Source organism: Lontra canadensis, unplaced genomic scaffold, assembly GCF_010015895.1.
Source record: "Lontra canadensis isolate GAN:19392208 unplaced genomic scaffold, GSC_riverotter_1.0 scaffold94, whole genome shotgun sequence".
Classification (NCBI taxonomy): Eukaryota; Metazoa; Chordata; class Mammalia; order Carnivora; family Mustelidae; genus Lontra; species Lontra canadensis.
In genome coordinates, this window is record NW_022631088.1 from 7,256,953 (window position 1) to 7,281,339 (window position 24,387).

At 60.7% G+C, this 24,387-nt stretch overlaps 1 protein-coding gene across 2 annotated transcripts in view; it reads left to right on the plus strand.

Annotated features, from left to right (window-relative positions):
* RASGRF1 (Ras protein specific guanine nucleotide releasing factor 1) overlaps positions 1-24,387 on the plus strand; it is an 89,477-nt gene that overhangs the window by 12,702 nt on the left and 52,388 nt on the right. For both annotated transcript variants that reach the window (XM_032836866.1, XM_032836867.1), the window contains exons 2-5: positions 5,599-5,705; positions 11,490-11,637; positions 18,606-18,698; positions 20,942-21,195. In XM_032836866.1, the coding sequence (XP_032692757.1) occupies positions 5,599-5,705; positions 11,490-11,637; positions 18,606-18,698; positions 20,942-21,195 (602 nt within the window). The remainder of the gene's footprint in view (positions 1-5,598; positions 5,706-11,489; positions 11,638-18,605; positions 18,699-20,941; positions 21,196-24,387) is intronic.

The following is a 24,387-nucleotide window of genomic DNA, read 5'->3' on the forward strand; positions in this document are numbered from 1 at the left end:
TGTGTCTGTCTGTGTTTGTCTGTGTGTGTGTCTGTGTCTGTGTGTGTCTGTGTGTATCTGTGTGTGTGTCTGTGTGTGTGCCCTAATCTGTTTGAAGTCGATAGCAAGTTAAGTTTGAACACATTTTGAAACTTTGCATTTCTTCTCGCTCTCCCCACATCTTACGCTTTGATGTCAAGTTTTACATCTTTTTATTTTGTGTATCCCTTAACTAATTGTTATAGTCATAGTCATTTTTATTGCTTCTACCTTTAACTTTCCAGCTGGCTTTACGAGGGATGAACCCCCTGCCTTTACATATTTACCTTCACTAGTGAGATTCATGCTGTCATTTGTGCTCTTTTTTTTTTTTAAGATTTTATTTACTTATTTGACAGAGATCACAAGTAGGCAGAGAGGCAGGCAGAAAGGGAGGAGGAAGCAGGCTCCCCGCCAAGCAGAGAGCCCGATATGGGGCTTGATCCCAGGACCCTGATATCATGACCTGAGCCAAAGATAGAGGCTTAACCCACTGAGCCACCCAGGCACCCCTCATTTGTGCTCTTGTTCCCAGTTAATGCCCTTTCTTTTCAGCTTCAGGAAGTCCCTTTAGTGGCTCTCATAGTCCTGCTCCATGGTGGTGAACTCCCTTAGCTCCTACTTGTCTGGAAAACTTTCTCTCCCCCTCCGTTCTGAACAATGACCCTCCCAGGTGGAGTAGTCTTGGTTGGAAGTTTGTTTCCCTTCAACACTTGAATATATCTTGCTGCTCCCTCTGGCCCACGTAGTTTCTGCTGAAAATTCTTCTGGTAGTTTTATGGGGATCCCTTGTACCTAAGGAGTTGTTTTCTCTGGATGCCTTGAAGGTTCTCCTTATCTTTAACTTTTGATGTTTCTATTATGATGTGTCATGGTGTGGGTCTCCTTGGGTTTGTGTTATTTGGGACTCTCTAGGCTTCCTAGGCCTGGGTGTGTGTTTCCTTCCCCAGGTCAGGGCCATTCTCAGCCATTATTTGTTTAAATACATTTTCTGTGGCTTTCTGGGGGACAGAAGTTTTCTTCTCTTTCTGGCACCTTTATTATGCAAATGTTGTTTCCCTTTATGTTTTCCCATAGGCCTCTTGAGCGGTCTTTGGTTTTTTAAATTCTTTATTCTTTTCACTGCTCTGTTTTAGAGTGTGCTCCCCTGCCCTGTCTTCAGCTGACCGACCCTTTCTTCTGCTTCGTCAGCTCTGCTGTTGAAGCCCTTTATGCACTTTTTTTTTCCAGTTCAGTTTTGTATTCTTCACTCTGTGACTTCTGTTTGGTACCTTCTCGTGTTTTCTCTCATCCATCTGTTCTTCTCCTGAGATCAGTGAGCTGCTCTATGACCTTGACTTTGAACTCTTTATCAGGTAAATTACCTGTCTCGGTTTCATGAAGGTATTTTTCTAGAGTTTTATCTTGTTCTTTCATTGGGAGCATAATCCTCTGTCTCCTTATTTTGCTTGGCTGTGTTGGTGTCCATGTATCAAGTGAAACAGCTCTCTCCCCTCATCCTAACTCAGTGGCCACAGGAAGCCTGGGGGTGGCTTTCAGTATGCTGTCTGGGCAGCACCCCAGGGAGGTAGCCTGCCGTGAACTGTCTCTCCAATTGCTTCAGTCCTGTGGGACCCAGAACCACAAGCCCCTGACCACCAGAGCCAGATGTCCAAGGGATGTCCCTTGTGTGGACTGTGCACAGCCAGCAGGGGCTGGGCCAGAGGATGCCCAGAGCCTCCTGGAGGCTGTCAGGAGAGACAAGGAACCATCCCTAGCCAATCCAGAGCCCCGGGAAAAGACACAGAGCACACACTCTCTTCCTGGCTGGGTCTCTCCCTCCCAGTGGGCAGGTAGAGAGGTGGGTAGGTGGATGGACAGGCAGGGGGACAGAGCCATGGATAGACACACTGATTGTGCAGGTGCAGAGAGAGAGAGAGCGTGGAACTCAGGAAGACCAAGAGCCTGGTGTGTCTGCCCACTACCCACTTCACGGAGGAGGGACCTGAGCATCCCAGAGGAAGGGCCCCAACCACTCCGGGCCACACTGTGGTCAGACTCCACATCCAGTGCCCTTTCTCTGACCAGGAGGCCACTTGCCCCTCTTCACTCTGGGTCCCCTGGCCCATTGCTGTGAAAAGAACCCTGGGTGACTGGGGAACCCAAGCACAGCCCCTGCGGGGCCCACCTCACCTCTCTAACCACAGCCCCTCCGTGAGAGGGCAGTCACCCACTGTACAGGTGCCTGCACCCCCACGGAACACTGGGCCACACCTACAGGGGACTGGCCGCCTTCCTGTGCCTGCCCTGCCAGCAGCTGTCTGGGTCTGTCTGCGCGTGGGCCTGAGGGCCCAACGTTTTCCTTCCATCTTTTTCAGTTCAAACTGCCTTTTCCTTAGCGTCTTCCAGGAGCCTGGAATTCACTCTTTCTCTCTGCATGTGGAGACTTCGTTCTTTCCCAGCAGATTTTACTTCCTCTCTCTGTTTCTGTGTTTCTGCCGCTCTCCTCTGTCTGTGTCTCTGTCTCCATCTCTGTCTCCTTCTGTCTCATCTCTCTGTCTCTCTCTGTGTCTCTGTCTCCATCTCTGTCTCCATCTCTGCATCTCTGTCTTCGTCTTTATATCTCTGTTTCCATCTCTGTCTCTGTATCTCTGTCACCAGTGTCTGTCACCATCTCTGTCTCCATCTCTACATTTCTGTCTCTGTCTCTATGTCTGTGTCTCCATCTCTGTCTCTGCATCTCTGTCTCCATCTCTGTCTGCATCTCTGTCTCTATCTCTGTGTCTCCCTTCCCTCACCCCCCAGCCCCACACAGAGCAAACCCTCCACATGTGGCCACCGTGGTCAGGATTCGCAGTGACTCAGGAGGGCTGGGAAGAGGTTTACTCTCCCTTCAGGGGCACTAGTCACTTGGCCCAGGGCGTATGGAGACCAGGTGTTGAGGGAAGCGCACACACAGAGGGAGCCCGCTGTCCCCACGCCCTCTGAGGCCCCCACAAGGCAGCCCCCGCCACAGGGGGCCACAGAAGCCCTGCTGGGCTGCGATCCACCCACTGTTTCCTGGAGGGGACCTTGTGCGCTGCTGGGCATCTGGCCTCTGCGTCCCTGTGGAAGGGGGGGAATCCGTGTGACTCCTGGGCGAGGAGGGGAGGGGAGCATGCTCCCAGCAAGGCCAGGTGTGCGAAGAGCCCCGGCCCGAGCCTGGGACCCCCCAGTGTCCCCGCTAGTGGAGACTCCCAAGTGGCCTGCCCAGCACAGCCCTTATCCTCTGCCCCGAGGATGCTCCGGCTTTCCTCAGAGCTCCCTCCAGCACCACCAGTCTGCTCACCAGGAGCTGCTGTGACATTTCCATGTCATGCCTGCCCCCAGGCCCCAACACCCATCCCGCCACTAGCCTTTGCTCCTGGACTTCCAGCCGCCCACCACCGTCCGGGTGCTGTCTCCAAGGCAAGAGATGCAGGACACTCGTGAGGAGCCTGGCCACGGCCACGACCACGGGCTCAGCTGGAACAGGGGTGTCGGGATGGGATGCAGGCTGGGTAGAGGGATGGGTGGGCCAGCCTCGCCCTGGGGAGGTGACTGGGAGGGAGCAGGGAGGGAGCCTCTGGGAGCCGATCCTGCCCTGAGGGGAAGAGAGCTGATGCTTGAAAGCCGAGGTCTCTGCTGGTGCAGGCGAGGTTCAGACCTAGAGGCTTCTAAGCCGACTGCCTGTGGTTCCATTTCCTGCTGAGGCGGGATTGCAGTGGGGTTTCGGGGGGCCTGGGGCCCAGCAGCCTCGTGCTTCTCCACTATGCTGGCCTGGCCGACTGCAAAGCCCCTCACTCCCCACAGCTCAGAAGGGCCAGGCTCAGGGACCCGCGCCCACCCGGCCCCTCCGGGCATGGGCCTCTGCCCCCTGCCCCGCCCCTGGCAGCTTGGCAGGGAAGGAGACCCCTCGGCAGGCCCATCCAGCACCAGGACGTCCTCCCTGGGGACCCGAGGCAACCCACGGTACAGCTGAATGTCCCCACTTCTGAGTTAGGACCCAGAGTCCCACCCGTCTGTAGGCTCCGTGGGCTTTCTTCCCACCCCAGTGCCAAGCCCTGGCTGGAGTGGATGGCAGGTGCCTGGGGAAGGTCTGCTTTGCAGCTGTGTGGCCCTGGGCAAGTGGCTCAACCTCTCTGTGCAAAACAGATCACACCTGCTCCACCTGCCGAAGGCAGGAACCAGTGAGCTCCTGGGAGATGAGCGCAGGGGTGTCCCTCATCTCTCGAGGGGCAGAACATGCTGGGTACCTGCTGCTTCCGGGACGGGGCGGCGGGCGCCCACCTGAGCCTTCTGAATTCAGTTATTTGAGGCTGTAGCTGACATTTCGTTCCACAGCCCCAGTTATCTGTTTCCTAGGAAACAAGTGAGAGACGCGGACTCCCCATCCACACACACACACGCGCACACACGCACGCACACACCCCGCGGCCGCCACCAAGGCTAACAATTAACAGAAATACAGTAAATGTCAGCAGACGCTAAAAATAGTTTACGCGCCGCACCTCGGGGGCTGCTCCCTGCAGCCCGGCGCCGCAGGGGCAGGGACGGGGACAGCACCTCTCCATGACACACCGCCACACCGCGGCCCGGACACACCTCTGAGCGGCGGGCCTTCAGGTCTGTCTCTGCACCCCACCACCTGCCTCTCTCCCACCTCCAGCAGGATGAGACCGGAGGCATGCACAGATGCTGTCCTCCCAGCCCGTCCCCCTGCTGGGCACCACCACCGGGACCCTGCCCGCCGTGTGTCTGGCACCCGTGTTCCCGTCATCCAGCCCCTCGCACCCCGAACACACGGGGCGCTCCGGACACCTGTGCTGCCCCCACATTCCCTGTCCAGCGCAGCTCAAACCTGGACCCCTCTCCGCCAGCGAGGCAGCCATTCTGCACTCCCGGGCTGACCCGATGGGCTTTCTCCGCCCCCACCGCCCTTTGCTCTCACCTCCCTCCCAGCGATGACCGCAGCAAACAGGTGTGCTCGCTGGGCTGCGGGCATCGTGCAGGGAGCTGAGCTGCCTTAACAGGGACAATATAACATGTGTGTGCTGTCGGCTGCTCTGCTTCCTGGGAGCTAGCAGGGGTGGCGGGGGTGCTGGCCCCTGGCCCTGGGCCTGAGGTGGGTCCAAGTCACCTGCACCCCACAGCGGGGCTTCCGGGGGTGCTCCTCGGGGCCCTGTCTGTTCATGCTTTCGTCCCAGGACCAGAAGACGGCTTGATAACTTTCTGGGAGCGGAATACAGGCACACAGCCCTCAGCGGGAACCCGCGTCCCAGAGTCAGTCCCCCGTGGTGCTTTTGCCTTCCTCCCAACACACCTGATGGTTTAAAACTAGCTTTTTTGCAATTTGTTGACAAATCAGGTTTTGCTTCCTTCCTACGATATCCTAAGTATAGGCTCTGTTCCATGTACAAAGCCCGCCTTAGTCGGGTTTGAAAATGTTAACTGGAGTGGCCTTCCCGGGTCCCAGTAATGAGTCTGCACCTGGCTGGTGTGGCCACGAGCGCCCGGCCCGAGAGCCAGACAGAGAGCCGTGCAGACACCCTGGTGACCAGAGCTGTCTTCTTCTCCGTGCAGCATTACTTCACCGTTAACTTCAGCCACGAGAACCAGAAAGCCCTGGAGCTGAGGACGGAGGATGCCAAGGATTGTGACGAGTGGGTGGCAGCCATCGCTCACGCCAGGTACGTCTTGGCCACCCCACCGTCGCCGCCAAAGAGGTGGAACACAAGGGCCCTGCCCAGAGCAAACCCAGGCCCCGAGGGGGAGGGTGGGGAAGGGAGGAAGGGAGGGGAGAAGGCGAGCTGTAAGGAGGGTTCTTGGCAGGGTTCCCCTCAGATCCCAGAGCTCTGGGTCTGTGCCACCCTCGGTGCCCCCAGGAGCAGGGAGACTGGAGGAGCAACCTCCCGCCAGCTTCAGTGCACCGTCTCCTTCCTTTCCAGTAGGGGAGCTGAGCCCTATTTGGTTGGGGTCAAGGATTTTATGGCTACCAAAGCCTAAGCCCGGGCTCCAAGCCAGCTGAGCCACAGATCTGCGGCGTGACCATGAACAGCTCCTGTCTCTCCTCGGAGCCTGTTTCCTGTTCTACAGAGGGAAATCTCTCAACTTCTCTGAGCTCAGGGGTTCCAGAGCTCCTCCTCATTCCCCGCAGGGCATGCCCCTCCCTGGAGGGGCCAGACAGAGAGAAAAGTGAAGGCCTCTCTGTGTATGCTGCAGAGAAAACGGGGCCCCACCATGGATTGAGTCTTCTGGGTCGTGGGGAGGTGACAGGCTTATGGGCTGGGGTACGGCTCCACAGCTGACAACCCCCTGACAGAGCCAAGTCTCATCCAAGGGCAGGGACCCCCAGAGTCACCCCTCTCAGCAGGTGATCTCTCCAGCTCAGTGCAGAGTGGTGTGTCTCTGCGTCTGTCTGCTTGTTAAGTGTAAGGTCCTGAGGGCAGAGACCAAGTCTGATTCTTTGGGTCCCCAGGGCTTACAGGGGCATGAGCAAGTGGACCGGGAGAAATCAAGGAAGAATGAACGGACGAGGATGGATGCAAGGTTGGATGCTGAATGGAAGGTGAAAGATGAATGAATGGAGGGTAGACGGACGATAAATGGATGTGTTTCGAGTACGTGTGATGGTGGATAGATAGTAACGAACGATGCATGGATGGTGTGTGTGTGAGTGGATGGATGGATGGGTGGGTGGGTGGATGGACGGGTGGGTATGAGTGGGTGGATGGATGAGTGGGTGGGTAGTGGATGGGTGAATGCGTGGGTGGGTGGATGGGTGGGTAAGTGAGTGGGACGGTGGATAAATGTATAAATGAATGGGTGGTAAATGGATGCATGGGTGGGTAGGTGAAGGGGTGGGTGGGTGGATGGATACCAGGGTCCTTCTGTGAGCCCTGGAACAAACCAGCTGACCAGAAACCCTTCATGATGGCCATAGCACTAACTATGACCTCGAGGTCAGGCCATGTCCTTCCCTGTTCTCAGAGAGTATCCAGTCCAGCCATGGAGACCCGGTACTCACACATGAACTTATAGACTCAGGCTCTGAGTCTGGGCAGATAGGGTTGGATGCAGGTGTCCCCCAGGGACATTATGTCCACTTCGGAAGACATTAGACATGTTCGCAGCTAGCTCTTGTACACAAAGGCCCTGGTAGGTACAAGGCACCATGAGGGAGAGACACTACTTCCGTCTGCAGGGAGATGAGGGAAGCTGGATACAGGGTGACATTTGACCTGAGCCAGAGGACCAAGGGCGTAATGGGTTTAACTATGAGTGCTTTGGCCCCCAGCCCCAGTCCCACCCCAAGGCACTGATGTACAAGAGAGACTTCCAGGATTAATGAAGAGATAAAGTGTGGGTTTCGGAAGGTGAAGTGTAATCGGGTCATCACGGGTCTTGAACACCCAGCTGGGGAGTTGGGCCTTTAATCTGTGAACAGTGGGAGCTATCGAAGCTTTTACACCAGGAGAGTAACACCGTCAGAGCTACAGTTTTGAATGGAAATTGTCAGTGTTGTGCAGGATGGATTCACGGCGGAAGAACCCAGACTCAGGAAGAGCCGGTGGCCTCCGTCCCCCCACCAGGAACCAAGAGCAGGGCTGTTCTGAGAACCACATGAGTCTGCTGACGGGGAGGGGATTTCTACGTGTTGAAGCGGTGCAGAATGCAGACTTCTAATCGGTTGTACATTCTGAGGACCAGGACTGCACTGGTTTAGAAAATACATTGATACCAAAATGTTTCAGAGACCGTGTGAGACCCTGGAGTCTCGCCTGGCGGAGGTGACGGAGACCCAGCAGGGGCCCGGCTGGGGTGGGGCCCCGTAAGGCACACACGCAGGCAGGCGCGGAAAATGGCTCAACCACTTCAGAAAATTGTTAGACAGTTGCTTAAAAAACGGAGCCATTTAAAGATTGCTAGGCCAGCTCCATGACCAGCGATGTCAACTTTTCGGTGTTTATCTGAGAGAAGCAAAAACATCCACGACCGATCCTGTGCACACAGCTTTGTGTATAATCGTCCCCAGACTAGAAAGAGCTGAGGTGTCTGTCCACAGACAGACGTGCAGACAAGCCCCGGTACATCCAGGTGACAATACTGCCCAGCACCGGAAAGGCGCCCGCCCCAAACACGTGTCACAAAACGCTGAACATCAAAGTCAGCGTGCTGAGGAGGAAAAGCCAGACGCAAAATAGGGCACGCCATCTGAGTCCAGTGACGCAAAATTGTGTCACAGGCACAGCTCACTTGTGACGAAGGACTCTGAGCAGGAGTCGCCTGTGGGGTCAGGCTTGTGGGGGGACAGAAGGTTCTCTCTCCCAGGTGCGGTATGTGCAGATCAAAGCCCGTCACCGTCAACCATGTGCTTTTCACACCTGCACCTTCCAGTCTACGCACATTAAACGTCAAAATTAACGCAGGGTTCTGCAGCCCCAAACCTCAGACCTCCCCCTTCTGTGACCAGCACAGAAAACCGCATCTCAGATGCTTCGAGTGATTAGGTCAGGCCCACCGAGGTCATCTCCCCATCTTCAGGCCCACTGTGTCCTGTAGCACCACGGAGGAGCAGGGGTGGAAGCACATCAGATCTGTGGTCCCAGGGATTTGAAGCACTTGCACCCCGGCGCGGGAGAGGCCTTCCTGGGGCTGACGTAAACGCTCTGTGTCGCTAGGGGGAAAGCGCAGACTGTGAGCCATATGTAGCCTCAAGCCCAGTCCATCGTGAGTGTGAGGTGCGTGTGTGGGTCAGGAGGGAGCCTGGCTCTGTTCCACGGCTCTGTTGAGCAGTGAGCAGTGTTGCCGAACTTATTTGGTTTCTGTTTGCATTTACGTACTAGATACGTTGTACGTACCGAGGTAAGCGCCGTGGGGTCTACAGCGTGCCCCCTGCCCATGCGTGTACCGTCCACACTTCAGGGAGGGCACAGGGTGTGAGCCGAGCAGCTCCCGCTGTCGGGGACTGGAGCTCTGTTCTAGCTCCAGCTGCCGCGCTCCCAGAGTGTCATTTAGGGGAAGGCTCGTCCCCTCTCAGGCCTCGGTTTCTTCACTTATAAAATGAGGCCGTGGGTCTTCCGTGGCTCCCAAGTTCCCGTCCAGCTCTGAGTCTGAGTCTCCAAAGGCAGTGCTGCCCAGAGAGGTGCTCGGTACCTCGTCACTGGAGGAGAGGGCGGGGGAGGCGGGGCAGCCCAGATCGGCTGCCCAGGAGACCCTGCTCCACGCCGAGCACCAGCGTCCGTGACAAACCACCCGAGTCTCGGATTTCCACAGCCCTGGAGTGCGGAGAAGTGCGGCAGCGTGAAGACAGACCCCACCGTCTCTCCGCTGAGCTCCCTTTGCAAGCGAAGAGAACGGAGCCTCTTGGGAAGTGGGAGAAACTTCGAAACCTAATATTCTCGTTCACACTCATTCTCGTAGGGGAGCCAAGGCCTCATCTTCAGTGAATGGTCCTGCCAAGCAGAGTCCACGCTCGCAGCCTCACTGACCTTTAGACGGGGGGCGAGGCGGGGAGGCCAGGACGGAGCTTTGATGTCGGGGTCAGGACCCTCCCCAGGGATACGCTCCAGGTCCACCGTGCGCCCTGCTCCCCCCGCCCTGTCCACCCGCCCCACCACCCCCTGCTGCCGTCAGGCCAGCAGGGACCAACCTCCTCCGACCCCGTCAAGGGGCCAGGCTTTCTCAGCCTCCCAAGGGCCCCCACCCCTGCCTCCGTGTGAGGCTGTTCCCACGCATGGCCGCCTGGGCTCCCATCATTGAGGCTGAGAGCACGTGTGTGCGGCTCCGGAGTCGGTGACGAAAGCCAGCATTGCTAGCCCGGCACCCGCTCACCAGCCGCGTCCAGGGCCACCAGAAAGCCATGTAAGAAGATGCCAGACGGGAAAGTGTCCCCTCGACTGGGCACATGGGGAGCCCATGGATGACCCCCTACAGGGACCCCACTGCTGTGGGTGCCAGCTGCCTCCCCTGGCTGCCCCAGCCTAGGAGCAAGTGGAGGGACAGATGTGGGGACAAGTGAGGACAGGCTACTCTCTGAACAACCCTTGCTGCATGGGTGGGAGGGGGCTGGGTTTGTCCCTCACGTGGAGGGACTCAGGGCTCCCTACATGCCGAAGAGAGACAGCCTGTGGGACAGGGACCACTGCTGACACTGAAGGGACAGGCATTCAGGGGTTCAGGATGGAGCGAGCAAGGCCTCCGCCCTCTGACAGGAGGGGGGCCATGGTAATCCCAGCGTGAATGCGTCACGTGTGAACTGTCCCTCACTGGCACAGACCCAGGTCACAGATAAACTACGGCACGAGTCTGCGGTCCCTGGGCTATTGGGTGTGCGAGGGAGTGAGCGAGGCCGGACCCAGCAAGCGGACTGGGTCTGAGGACCGGGCTTCCGCCAGAACCCAAACCCGCAGGGCAGTGGCAGCCGCAACGGGGAGGGAGGATACAGGCAGGAAGCAGCCGAGAAGCAAGATGGTGACATGGCAGGCTGCGAGGCAGAACACGGCCACCAGCGGGGTGGGGGGCGAGGCCAGAGAGGCATGGAGATGGAAGGGGGGGTCTGGCCGCTGAGGTTGGAGGCCAGAAACTGGGGGCCGTGAAGCCAAGGGTGGGAGGAGGTTGGGGACACGGGCAGGAAGGGGAAGGGAGGCCCTTGAGGGCACCAGGGAAGGGAGGGGAGGACGGGGTCGGTGAATGGACGGGTGAGTGAGGGGCAGGGTGGGCTTTCCCTCCGAGTCCCTGCCTGGCTTCCCCGATGGGCCCCACTGAGAGCTTCCCTTGTGAAGCCTGTGGGCCCTCCTTTACGGAACGGCGTTTCCCCAGCTCTGACGCCGCCAGTGGCCCTGCCTGTGCTGCAGGGTGTCGGGGAGAACCCTGGCCCAGAACACAGCTGACACGGCTCCCCTCCAGAGGCCTGGAATCCGGCTGGTCTTCCAGGTCGCCCCCAACCGTGATGCCCTGCGAGTCTGAGGCCTGTTAACGTACACATTGCTGGGCTCTCTCTTCTGCCCTTTGCTTATCCTTTGGGGGGCCCTCTGACCTGGCTCCCCTAACCCTCCAGCCTTGTTGCCAGTCTCCCCCAACACAAGCCTCCTGGCCAAGGCCACCCTTGGACGGGTATGTGCCCAGAGCCCTGGGTTTGGCGTCAGAGACCTGGGCTGTGGGACACCCCCATGGTCTGGGTTGGGGAAGACAACATGGCAGCTGGAGCCAGAGCCAGCCCAGAAAAGAGGCAGGGGAAATGGGCTTCGGACAGAAGATCCGCCTGTGCAAAGGCCCAGGGGCTTTGGTGGGTGAGAGCGGCCCCCAAGGGACCCACAGGTCCGAGTGCAAGACGGGAGCTGGCAGGGAGTCCTCAGGCACTGTGTGCGGCAGCGGGACCTTCTCCGGAGTCCTGCCGCTGGGAGTCCCACCTGGGGCTGGACCTGCGGATCTGAGGCCCACAGTGTGGTAACCTGCATGTCCACTGCCCGCAGCTACCGGACCCTGGCCACGGAGCACGAGGCGCTGATGCAAAAGTACCTGCACCTGCTGCAGATCGTGGAGACGGAGAAGACGGTGGCCCAGCAGCTGCGGCGGCAGATCGAGGACGGCGAGATCGAGATCGAGCGGCTGAAGGCAGAGGTGACCACCAGCTGGGCCCCGGGCCCCCCAACGGGCTCCTGGAGGGGCGGGGCGTGGGGACACGTGATGGGCAGAGCGGGATGGTGCGCGGTCAGATGGGGGTTCAAATCCCACCTCTGCCCCCAAGCCCTGTGCCTCAGTTCGTCTGTCAGTGAGATGGGTTTTTTATCCTCACGTGGCAAGGCTGTGAGGTTGGTGCGAGCTGATGGGCGAGCTGCAGAGCGCCGTGCCTAGGGCCATGCTGACTAAGCATTCGGCGTCACCGGCCAGCATGGCAGGGGTGCGGGGCCCCCAGAGGGTCGGGGTCCAGGCAAGGGCTCTCCAGGCAGCCGTCTAGGGGCCGGCCGCGCTGTCGTCAGGCTGAGCCCGCCTGGGACCATGATACTGAGCGTGTCCGTGAAGCCGTATTTCCCGGACCTCCGCGCCGACCTCCAGAGTTGGAACCGCGCTGTCCCGGCCTCCCGAGCAGCTCCCTCAACGGGAGAGCGGGCTGTGCTCTCCGCCCCGTAGGCGCCCCTGCCAGCCGTGTGCCCAGCACAGAAGGATCTGACCCCTCGCCCCACGGCGCACGTGGCACCATCTGGCCATGTTGCCCCAGAGCCGTGGGCTCTGCGCTGAGGAGGGGAAGGGGAAGCATGGGCTCGGCTGGCAGACTCAGCCGAGTAATTTCCAGGGCCCAACGCAAGGGAAAACGCAAGGCTGCGGCCCGGGCTGGGGAAGTCACCCCGTCCTCACAGCCCATCACTGCAACCCGTGGCAGGCAGGTGACCCGCAACTTCGACCCCCACAACCTGTGCGCTGGGTGGGGGTCACCCACCGAGTGCACCCTGCTGTCTCGCGCCCTTCCCTGGACCCCCCTCACACCCACGCTGGGGCTCCCTCGGGTGGAGTCCAGTGCCCCCGCCGATGCCAGCCTGTAACCCCCGGACAGAGGGCAGCTGTGGGGGTGGGGAGCGGGGAGCGGGAGCCCGTCCCGGGGCTGGCGAGTGAGAGGGAGAACACACAAGCTAGGGCCCCAGGACCCTGCGCTGTGCTCCGCTGTCCCACCAGACGTCACGTACAAAACAGAAAATTCTAAGAGAAAAGCGCTAAGAATTTCAGGGTGGAAGCCTCGGAGCTGGGATCCCCAAACGTGGGTCCCGTCCGGCGCTCGTGAGGCCGGCTCTGCCCGGAACACTCAGACCGAAGTCACCAGTCCCGCCATGTTGCTCCGTCGCAAAGCTGCACCGTCCCCTCGGGAGCTCAGGCTCAAGCAGACACCAGAACTCCACACGCCTCCTCTGGTCCTGCACTGGGCACCTCAGATGGGCCTCCCCAGTCCGCCCTCGACCACCCCGAGAAGATCCAGGCTCAGCAGGCCGCCCACCAGAGCTCCCACAGCTGGGCGGGGGCTGGGGGGCGAGCTGGGACGGGAGCCCGGGGCTGTCTGCTTGTCAGTCTTTCCCCTCCCCTCGCAGCTGCAGGACAGGAGCTTGTCCCGCCTGTGAGCACCTGCTTCCTTCTGGCATCTCGCCCAGCCCAGCACACATCCCCGAGTCCGGGCTGCACCAGTGAGGAACCGGGGGCCTGGCCCAGCCCCACGTAATTGGTTTTATGAGCCAGGCTGCCCCGGGGGCCTCTCACGCGCTCACTCCGCCTGCAGCCCCCCCTGAGCAGCACCCACGGCCTCATCCTCTTCCCCAGACCTCCTCCTGTCCCCCGCGCTCCAGCCAGAGCTGGGAGCCCTGGGCCCCATGCCCCGGTCGGTTGTCCCACCTTCCTGCCTCGTGGAATCCTAGCAGGTCCCGCGCCTCCTCTCAGCAGCGCCCCCCCGGCCGGGGCTGCTCACTGCCCCTGCTCCCACGACGTCTCCGCTCCTGCCTGCCTCATCAGAGCCGGTTCCGCACCATCTGCCACCCCACCGACCTGGTGGGGGCCCCTGGGGGGACAGACTGCCCTTGTGCTCCCTCCTTACGCCTGGCACATGGTACGTGGTCAGTGAATATGTGGGCCTCACGATCCGAGCTGGCCCAGAGGGAGAGCCGTGCCTACCGCCAGGGTCTGGGTGCGATGACATCAGCATTATGCTGGAGCTCGCGGCGCGGACCCCGGCAGGAGCGAGCTCTTCTACCGCTGGGGAGGCCATGGGTTCACGCGGCGTACGGCCTGGGAGGTTTCAGGGACGAGTGTGCAAGAGAAGATGGGGGCTGCGGGGGTGCCCTGTGTCGCTAGGGAGCAGAAGGCGGGTCAGTTGTGTGTGTGTGAGTGTGTGTCGGGGGCAGGAGAAGCCCAGTCGGTGGGAATTTGGAGCAAGCGTCCGCCTGAATGCGTTACAGCAGGGCAAGAGAGCTTTTAAAGGAGACCGAGAAAGAAGACGGTCTTTGTGGCGCTCTCGGGCTGTAGTCTCTGTGTCACACGCACACACACACACCCCTGCGGGGCGGGTGGACACAGCCTGCTCCAGGAAGTAGGCCGTGTGGGAGGCAGCAGGCCTTGGAACGTGACCGCTGGAGGGATCTGAAGACGCTGAGGGCCACCGCAAAGGGAGGAACTTATGCAAGGTTGCTCCAAGGTCACCTGAGGGATGGAGTCCCTCACGGACTTGGGTCTCCTGGCTCCAGACCCTCGGCCCCGCGCCTACTCCTGGAAGCCAGATCTGAGGAAAGGGGGTGTGGTTGCCAATCACAGTGTCGCCTGGAGGGCCCCGAGCCCCCACGGTCCCCCTTCCCTCCGCTAGCCAGACCCAGCTGCTCAAGCCTGTCCCGCACGTCCCCGAGGACACGCAGGGGCTCGCCTTCTGCCCTCCCCTTGCACTGCTCGGTACCCGCGGGAGGCCACCTCATGCGTCTGTCAGGGTGACGGGGTCCTTGCCGCAGGGGCTTCAAGCAGCAGGGGCTGCTTCTGGCCTCACGCGGGGTGTCCACTGGGGGCCTGCTCCCCAACGCTCGCTCGGAGTCGGGGACACAGCCGGCAGGCCCCCCGGGCTCACATGCAGGGAAGGGAACTGTGAGCGAGGCCCACCGCGACTCACGCGACCGTGGACCCAGCACGTCCCAGGACCAGGCCCACGCTCCAGGGGCTGAGAAGCACAGTCCTGCCTCGTCTGTCTGAGGAGGAGAACCAGAGGCTGCCTGACTGTACCTCCCGCTTCCATCCCCTGACATGGGCTCTCATGCACAACGTGGAACAGACGTCCTGAAAGGTGTGGACGCAGCAGGGGCGGCTTCCAGAGCTGAGTCGGAAACCAGCTTACACACAGGACACACCCCCGCCCTCACGTCCCCAGCCCTTCCTACCGCAGGAGTATCTCACCAGAACACCACGCAGCGGGGTGCACGGGCGCTGGCTCCTCGCGGCCTGCAGGAACCCACTGGCTGACCTTCAGGAGTTCTGCGGGCTGCTCGCTCGACCTGTGGCAGCTGGCTGTGGGCCCCGGTGCGACTGCCCACCATGAACTTGGCAGGTGCTCTCGGCCGGGTCTTTCCTTCAGAGAGCCGGTCGCTAGCATTTCACGTCTCCTTTTCTTCAGGCCCCGCTGCATAATCGGCCGGGTGGGGCATGAGGAAGAGCCCAGGGCCCTCAGAACAAGCCCTCCGCCAAACCTGGGCCCGCGCGGGTCTGGGGCTCGGCGCGGGTCACGCTCCCAGTCACCAGCCCCGAGGCTGCGGCCTGTGTGCCCCGTGGCTGCCTCTCCCTGTGAACACACGAGATCGCTCCCGAAGGAGGTCTGCCCCGTACTGTGCGCCCCGCTCTCCGGCTTGCCCAACAGCACCCCGTCAGGCCCCGTTTCTCGTCACCACGCCGCTGGAGACCTAAAGCAAAGGGGCATCCATCTCTGAGAAGACGCGTCCGCTCTGGGTGTGCCGCTCGCTCAGCAGCATCTGACTGTTTCAGCAGCGACCCTGCTCTGGTTGGGGCTCGGAGGTGAAGGTGCACGGGTGAGGCAGGCCTGGCAGGGGAGGGTGGGAGCATAGACGCAGCGCTAATACGTCATTGGCTTGGAGCGCCCGGAGTCCTAGAGCCTGACTCTGGAAGGGAGCGGCGAGAACGTCAGTGCAGGGTTTAGATCAGTCCTGCAAACCAAGTTGGCCGCAATCCCGGCACGGAAGGTAGAGCAGCGAGGAGACCGCTCTGGAGGGCGCGGGAGAGTGCAGCGGGCCTGTTGTCCGCACCGGGCTGCACCTGCACGCCTGGAGGCTTGCCTCCCGTGCCCCTGGGGCCGTGTCCTGCCCCTGCTTCCCTGGCACACCATGTCCTGTGTGCCCCGTGGCTCCGTCCACAGCATCCCCTCCACTGGAAGTCCTCTGTCCCGTAGCCCTCCTGTCGGACTCCTGTTCATCCTTCAAAACCTCTTGTGGACGGCCCTTGCTGCTTTCCTGGCGAGGCCCTCCCACCGCTGTGGCTGCACATCTGCTCTGGCCTTGTCCTATTGGGCTGCCTGAACCCCTTGTTAGTCCGGGAGCGCGTCCAGGGAGGGGTCTGGTGCCTCCACCTCCAGCTGCGTCTCGCCGGAGCCCAGCACAGAGACGTCACCAGGACATGTGGACCAGGTTGGCCCAGGAGGATGGAGATAGGCACCTGGATGGCTTGGAAGAGGCCAGAGGGGATCAAACAGGGAGGAGAGGAGGCTGGGCCATGTGCCAGCTGCTTGAATGCAGGAATACAGAGATCTTTAGCCAGCCTTGGGCTGTTCACAAGAAGGAGGACCCGAATAAATTCCCCGCCAGCCGCTGCGCGGACTGGGTTCAGGATTAAAGATGGCATCTCAGGGATGGTGGGCAGCAGCTGGAGCTCAGTGCCCCAAAGCATGGTGGCAGCGAAGGTTTGCCTGTGATGGGCCGAGAAAGACTGACCGTGCGTGGCAGGTGGACAGGGGCCCGTCGAGATGCCAAGCGCGGAGCCAGGATGGGCAGCCAGGGGGTCCAGCAGGAGCCAGAGTGCCTGCTCCATCATTGACAAGGGTCTACTGAGCTGGCCCTGGATGCCAGCCGGCGAACTGGGTGCAAAGCCAGTCCCCCCCACCCACAGAGGGCACCTGCTGGGTTTTGAGAAAGGTGGCTGGTGGGAGCTCCGTGGGGCTGGGGCTCCAGCCACCTCCCGAAGCCCGCTCCTGGCAGGAGGGAGCCATGGCCCAAGACCCCAGCACCCCGGAGTCTGCCCACCCAGCAACCTCCTTAAGTGGGGCCTCCAGGGCTTGTGGCGCTGCCCGAGCACCGCGCCTCACGCCTGACCTAGTTGCATCTATTTTTCGCCCAGTCCCTGCTGAGGACTTGTCCCAGAACACCTCTCTCTGAGAAGGGCACCGTCAGATCCAAACTCCGGCCGCACACACACACACACACACACACACACGCACGCACACCACCATTGCGAAGAGAAGAGGGTTTCGGTGTGCAAAGCTGGGGGGATGCTGACCGTGCATCTCCGCGTTCCTCAGCTAAGAGTCTGCTTGTGCACGTGTGCGTGTGTGTGCGTGTGTGCACGTGTGCCCCTCGGCCCTCTGGAGCACAGAGTCTGCCTTTATGTCGACCTGCGGATGTTCTCAGAATTGAAAAAAACCCAGGGTGGGGGGAGGGGGGCGATGTGAGAAAGCAGGAAGCTCCGCGCCGGCCGAGCGCTGCTCAGATGTTTTCAGCCGCTCTGCGAGCATTGCAGGGGTAATTTTAGCAACCAGGGGAGTGGAGAGCGGGGAACTGTTCCATTTTGCTTTCAAAGTGCTCTATTGTGAGAGCCCATTCATTCTGCGGTTCGGCAAGTGGCCTTGAGGGGACAGAGCCGCGTGTTCTGCAGCGCCAGCCGGCTAGGCGGCGGCGTCTGGAGACTCCCGAGCTGCTATCTTTAGCCGTGCAAGGCCCAGCGGGGGCAGCGTGCTCCTGGGGGCCGGCTCCGTGGTGCTGCTGTTGCCCGGGTTCTCTTGGAATTCGCGTCTGTGCCGAGCACGCAGGTGTGTGCCGAGCACCAGGCCCTGGCGAGGCTCCGGGAGCAGGTGGACGGGAGCAGCAGGCCGGGACGGAGGAGCGAGCAGGCGGCACCTGCTCAGAGCGGCAGGGAGAGCGCGGCCCGGCCGTCCACTCAGGGAGGCCCAGGGGACCCGCCACCATGTGGCCCAGGGCACCCCTTCTCCTGGGCACCACCCCTCCATTCTGTCCCTGAGGCTGTGCTGGACTCTGATGCCCACATCAGACGACGGGAGGCTTTCTAGGCCAGCGCAAGCGGTCCTCCCCATGGCTGGCCCGTGTTTCTAGGCCAGCAGTGTCCACAGGGGGCTCCGGGGCAGAGAAGGGCTTCCGGGCAGCCCGGGGGGGAGGGGAGGCCAGGCTAGCAGAAAAACTCCACGTTTCTCTGATTCCAGCAGTTTTGTCTGAAAAAATAAGGGACTGCCCAAGTGTCCGTTTACAGATGAAGGGATTGCAAAACAGTATGTAATACCATGAAAAATTCCCCGGGCCTAACAAGGAAGGCCTGGTGACACCCGCGGCAGCATGGGCAGAGCTGGAGGGCCATACCTGCACCAAGTGAGATTCCAGTCCTGGAATGAGGTCAGAGAGGAGTCACGTTCATAGTCAGAAAGTCGATTGGGGCTAGGGCGGGGGGGGCAGGGCAGGGAAACGTTGTTTCGTGGGGACTGAGAAACATTATTTCATTGGAAGAGATGGGAAGTTCTGGAGATGGATGGGGGGACGGTGGACACGTATTTTAATGCCACTCAGCTGTGCACCAAATGGGTGAAAATGGTTAAGTTTGAGGTTAGCTTGCCAAAGTTAGAAACAAAGGGGCTGATGGCTTGGGGCAAAGGGAGGAGTACCACAGACTGAGGCTTCCTGGGGTTCCAGCCGCCCACAGCCCGGGCGCCCCCGGGGCTCCCAGTCCAGGGCTCCCTCACTGTCTAGCCCCGCAGCCTCACACAGAGCAGGGGACACATGCCGCAGGGCCCCTGGGGCAGGTGGCAGGGCGCTAGCTCACCCCTGCGACGCACGTCTCCGTTACAGATCGCATCCCTGCTCAAGGACAATGAACGTATCCAGTCCACCCAGACCACCACCCCCAACGACGAGGACAGTGATATCAAGAAGATCAAGAAGGTCTGTACCAGCCTTCCTAGAGAGCCTCCTGGCACTGTCACCCCCATCCCCCCGCCCCCAGGGCAAGCCACCCCCACCCCAGCCTGAACAGGTGCCCTGAGCAGCACTGTCGGGCGGGTTCTCCGAGCTGCCCAGGGGTCATGGCTCCACCTTGTTTTGTGGGTAGGACGGGCTCCAGAGCAGAAGGAACCCAGATTGCAGGCTGCAGCTGTGGGATTTCTCACACCACAGGACAGGCCCTGAGGACCCCCTGCCCCCACCCCACCGACACACACCCCCCGCCCCCTCCTCATGCAGACCCTTCCTCTCACAGCTGCCCCCTCTAGTCCCACACACACCTCGGCAGAGGAGCCTCTGGTCCCCCGAGCTGTCCCTGCTGGTTTGCTCCCTGAGAGTCCAAAGGTCGTAGGAGGCCCTGGGGACCCGCCCGGTGGCCGGGGTGCCAACCAGCACCTTGGACCAGCCAAGGGCAGCACAGGGAAGGGACATGTGTGCGTGTGCAGGCTGCCAGGCTTGAAGCCGGGGAGCCCGAGTTACCCTAAGACAGACCGGTGAAACCCAACAACCTTGCACGTGGAGGGGGGCAGAAAGCCCCCGGTGCCCCCAGACCAAAAACCGCACACGGGCGTCCCCCGGGCAGAGTTCAGCCTCCCAGCATGTTTGGGGTTTTGAGCCCACACAGTGTGTTTTTTGTTCTTTTTAATTTGTTGCCAGTGCTTTAAAAGCTAAACATTTCCCATGAAAATCTGGATTTTGTTTCTCAAAAATAGAAATAGCTAACATTCATTAAGCACTTTCTATGTGTCAGCTGCTATTCTAGGAGCTGTACACAGATTAATTCATTCCTAACTGAGAACCCTCTGGGGTTTCATTATTATCTGCGTTTCACATACGGGGAGACTGAGAGGCAGGGAGGCAAAGGGACTTGCCCATGTCACACAGTTTGGCGTTTGCACGTGACGCTAAGCCCCAGCCACCCAGCTCCAGAGGCATGTCCTCCGGTCCCTGGACACAGGACCTCCTGCAAAACACGAGGAGGCACAGCCCAGGGCCCACCTCCCACACAAACCCCATTAGTCCCTCCGGCCGGCCTCCTGCATCTGGAGGACCCGCCAGGCCCCCAAGGCCCTTGAAGTTTGCCACCAGGTCCCAGCGAGGCCCCACCCTCGCAGGGGTACCCGGGCTCTCCCTCTGCCCTGTGGCACCACTGGGTTTCCCAGCCACGATTGAAGCCCTTCTCGCTGGAGCATTGTAAGTACCAGCTGAAATCCTCCTCATTCCCTCGATTCTCACTGTCCTGGGGCCTCAGGGCAAGTGCTCCCTCATAGAGAGAGCCTCCCTGTCTCGGAAGAGGGGGTCTGGGCTCAGGGCTGGCCTCCTCCCCGGGGCACACGGCCCTGGCCGCAGACCTGCAGCCTGACCCCTGAACTTGCTGTTCGTGTCTCCCTTTCCGCTGAGACTAATGGGCCTCTGTGCCTGGTCCTCAGCCGGTGACCCCGGCACCCCCGGGGCACCCCCCCTCCAGTAGCAGGAGCCGCCTGAGCTCTGTGGGGCTGGGAATCAAGGTCCCCCCCCGCCCCCCGCCGAGTTCTTGCTGACACACGGCCAAGCCGAGCAGCCCAACTCCGAGCTCAAGTGTCGGCGTTCATTTCCCCCCGGAGGAGGAGGAGAGATCTGGGCAGGCGCTGGAACCTCTCAGAAGCGCTGATGAGGCCCCAAGAACGAGATTAACTCATTCGCCTTGTTCTGTTCACGGCTAATCACCCTCTCTCCGGAGGAGTGTTCGCTGAAACTTCTGGGCTTTCAGGCCAGTCCTTAGCGGAGAGGTGGGGGAGACTCCAGGCACAGCCGGCAGGCCTCTTCCTCCGGCCCCTCCCACAATGCAGACTGGGGCCACCCTTTTCCTCCTTCAGAGGGGGCTTCTGCAGCAACCCGGGGGCTTGTTAAGAGGCAGAGGGCGGGGCGGGGGCCTGGCACCTGCATTTCCGCCGAAAGCTCCCCGGAGATGCTGACACCACCCCTCCCAGACCGCCCTGGGGTCCGGGGGGCCCCCTCGTTGGCCCAGTCGACCGATGGGGAAACCGGCTCGGAGGGACCAGGCAGCTTGCCCAGGACTTCGCAGGCGGCGGTGGCAGGCTGGGCTTCCCTCCCCGCACGCCCAGCCGGCAGAGGGGGCTGGGGTGACCAAGCCTCGGTCCCTGCGCCCGCCCCCCGTGACAGAGCGCGCCCCCGCCCTTCCGCAGGTGCAGAGCTTCCTGCGGGGCTGGCTGTGCCGGCGCAAGTGGAAGACGGTCATCCAGGACTACGTGCGCTCGCCGCACGCCGACAGCATGCGCAAGAGGAACCAGCTGGTGTTCAGCATGCTGGAGGCCGAGGCCGAGTACGTGCAGCAGCTGCACATCCTGGTCAACAACTTCCTGCGCCCGCTGCGGATGGCCGCCAGCTCCAAGAAGCCCCCCATCACGCACGATGACGTCAGCAGCATCTTCCTGAACAGGTGCGCTCCCCGAGGGGCGGGGCCGCGGGGGGACGAGACCGCGCACAGCAGAGCCCCCGCGGGTCGCGCCCGGCGCAGCGGAGCCAATGGCACCCGCAGTGTGGAAGCCGCCGAGCCACGCGGCTCCAAGCCACGCCCTCACAAGTGTGGGTCGGGGCACCCAGAGGCCACGCGGCGGGGGGGAGGCGCTCCACGGGGGCGTCGTGTCCCCCAGGGCACGCCCCGCATGTTTGGAGATGCGTCTGATGGTCAGAACCGGCGGGGCTTAGGGGTGCCGTGGGCCGAGGCCGGGGCTGCTGGAAACCCCCTGCGGGGCGCCAGACGGGCCCCCCAGCAGAGGACCGTGGCTCCCACGGTGTCAGTGCTGACACTGAGAAGCGGGGCCTAAGGGTTTCGAGTTTCCAGTCGGGCTCCAAAGGCTAGCTGTGCTCCGTTCCTCATCCTGAGGCGGCCATAATGACCTGCAGGCCGGGCTCTGGGCCGCAGGGTCCACCTGCCCTGGAAACGCACCTACTTTTCCCAAACAGCAAACACTTCCTCAGTCAGCATCTTTCTAAAAGGAGTTTAAGAAATGGTTTAAATAATGAGCTTCTCGGTGGGCATTAAAAGTGGGTGGACAGGATGAAAAGTGGCAGACATGAAACACATAACCAGAGCACAATGTTCGAGTGACGCCACCCCCCCAGGAATTAGGGTGGCCACCGTGTGCCCCGAGATGGCCCTTCAACTGTGATCTTGCCAAGGTACGCCTCTCTCGGCTGCTTCACTCCAACAGGCCCTCGCCCAGGCCCGCCCTGTTAGAGGACCGAGGGGTTGCCCGGAGGTGGGGGAGAGGTGCAGATGCCAGTCAGGGCTCCGGCTGGAGAGGCCCAGAGTCGTTGGGGTGGGCAGGCCTGAGGCTGTGGTGTGGACGCCGCACCAGGGAGGGCCAGGAAAGAGGCCAACGGGGAGAGGAACAGCATTTGACCTCATGAGACTTTCTACAAACAGAACCGCGTGCACACATACAAGGTTCGCTCTTAATATACATGTTGAAGACCATTTTTAAGCGTTATGTAAATGCCTTTATTTCCCAAAGAAATAAAATCCGTTATGTTTCTATGAAATCAGGTAATGATTACTCCAGACACAACAGTGGGGTCTTTCCGACAGAGCGACAGGACGCGTCCCTTCTGAGCGCCCTGGGCAGTGTGGTGGGGTCCACGGACGCGCACACCTGAGCGTGGACATGGGAACCCACCCTGTGCTTCTCTGTTGGGAGGCCTGGGGTAGAACCAGGGAATCGCATCTCCCACAAGTGCCAGGGCCACGGGTCCCGGACCGCACCTGCAGGCAGCACCCTGCCCTCGACAGCTCCGGGGAGAGGGGCACACACTTGAAAATCCACGTGTAACTTTGGACTCCCGAACTTCAGCTCGGACAGCCTTCCTGGTAACATAGTCAACACGCTATCTGCTCGTTAAATGGTTTATAGACCATACCCCACGCTAGGGCAAGCTGGAGAGGAGAAAACGCTTTGGAAAATCACAAGGAGAATACATTTCCGGTGCCATTCTGTGTTTATCAAGGAAACCTGCGGGTAGCGGCCATGGGATTGGAACCCGGGCCGTGCGAGGCCCACTGTGCCGCGGGAGGCCTTGGTAGTCTTCTGTGCTCACATTTTAGGCCACGATTGCAAGCCTTTGCTGACCCCTTCTTACGGCCTCTAAGAAAGCTGTGCTTTGTGTCTCTTTACTCTTTCCGTGATTTTGTTACTCTCTTCATCGATCTCTAATGGAGTTCTTTTAGCCTGGTGTCTGCGGTTACGAGTTTTCAAGCCAGCTCCCAGCCTTTGCTCAAAAGTTGTTTGAAAAAACAGCCCATGGCTTTTATCTTTCAGCAAGTGCGTGATGTGGTCAGAGGCCTTTACCTGAAAATAAACAGGAGGGAGAAAGCCCCCTCCTCTCCTGGCACCAACCACCTGCAAGGGGCAGGGGACCCACGGCGGACGGGCACTCGCCGTCGCGGTCTTACTGACCCTGGTCCAGGCCGCAGCTGCCTGAGCGGTTCTCCTGGCCTCCAGGAGCGACACTGCCTCTTACAGGTGTTGGAGGATCCGAGAGGGGTTCACACGCAGCCTCTTGCCTGAGCTGTGCTTGCAGCCCTCCGTGGGAGCGAGATGTTGGCGAGATGTTGGCGTCGAGCCCCAGGAGAACGGAACCCACACCGAACGTGGAGGGCACGCTTCCCTCCTGCTCTGTGAGGCCAGCGTCACTCCAGCGCCCGAAGCAAAGTCTGTCTCCTGTCAGATCTCAGAGACCCGGAACATCGCCGAGTTGGATCCAGGAATACATCGCAACCCAATGGGACTTACCCCCAGAACGTAGGGATGGTTCGACAAGGAGAAGCCGTCCACGCCTTCCCGTTTTCTCACTGATTCAAGTTAGAGAACACGGTGAGCCTATCTGGGGAAGCACGTCCTGTGTGCGGCTGTCTCCCTCCCCGGGATCTGATCTCCAGCAGGAGCAGGCGGAGGTCTTCCCCTCCCCGCACCCAGGCTGCAGGAGGAACGGGCTGGGAGTGGATGCCCTGGGGTCATCAGCCGGACCTTCAGTGTCCCTCCTCTGTGCCCTCGGGTGCACAAGGAACAGAGGGCGGATGCTTCCCTTGCCGTTGTGAGCCAGCACGTGGCCGGAGGGAACGTTCTGGACGGCGCTCACCTTGTCACGGTGGCGCTTCGCGGAACCTGCACCCTTGTGCTTTCCAGTCTCCAGAGACGCCCCACGAGGCTGGAGCTCAGAGAGATTGCAGGGTGTACTTACGGCACACAGCCATCGCGTGGGCTGCAGTCTTAGCCCAGCTCTGTTTCCTTTTAAGCTCCGTGCTTCCCCACCACCCTGCTCAGTAGCAGGCTGGGACCCCATCCCCTCACCCCCCAGCCTTCTGCCTCTGCTCATGGCCGTAAGGGTCTGGATGTGCACTCCGCCTCGCCCCTGCACCGCTGGAGAACCTTCCCCTGACCATGAGCCCCGCCGTGAAGCAGCCCCCGGGACATGGCCTGCCTGGCGCTCCTGCCTCCGACCAGAGAGGCCAACGCGCCACTTAGCAGAAGACATTCCCGCACAAAGCTTTCCCTGATTTGCTTCCAGGCTGAGCGGTCCGGCCCCCTTGGAAACCTGATGCTAACTTGGTAGTTGCTGGAGCTGAAGAAGG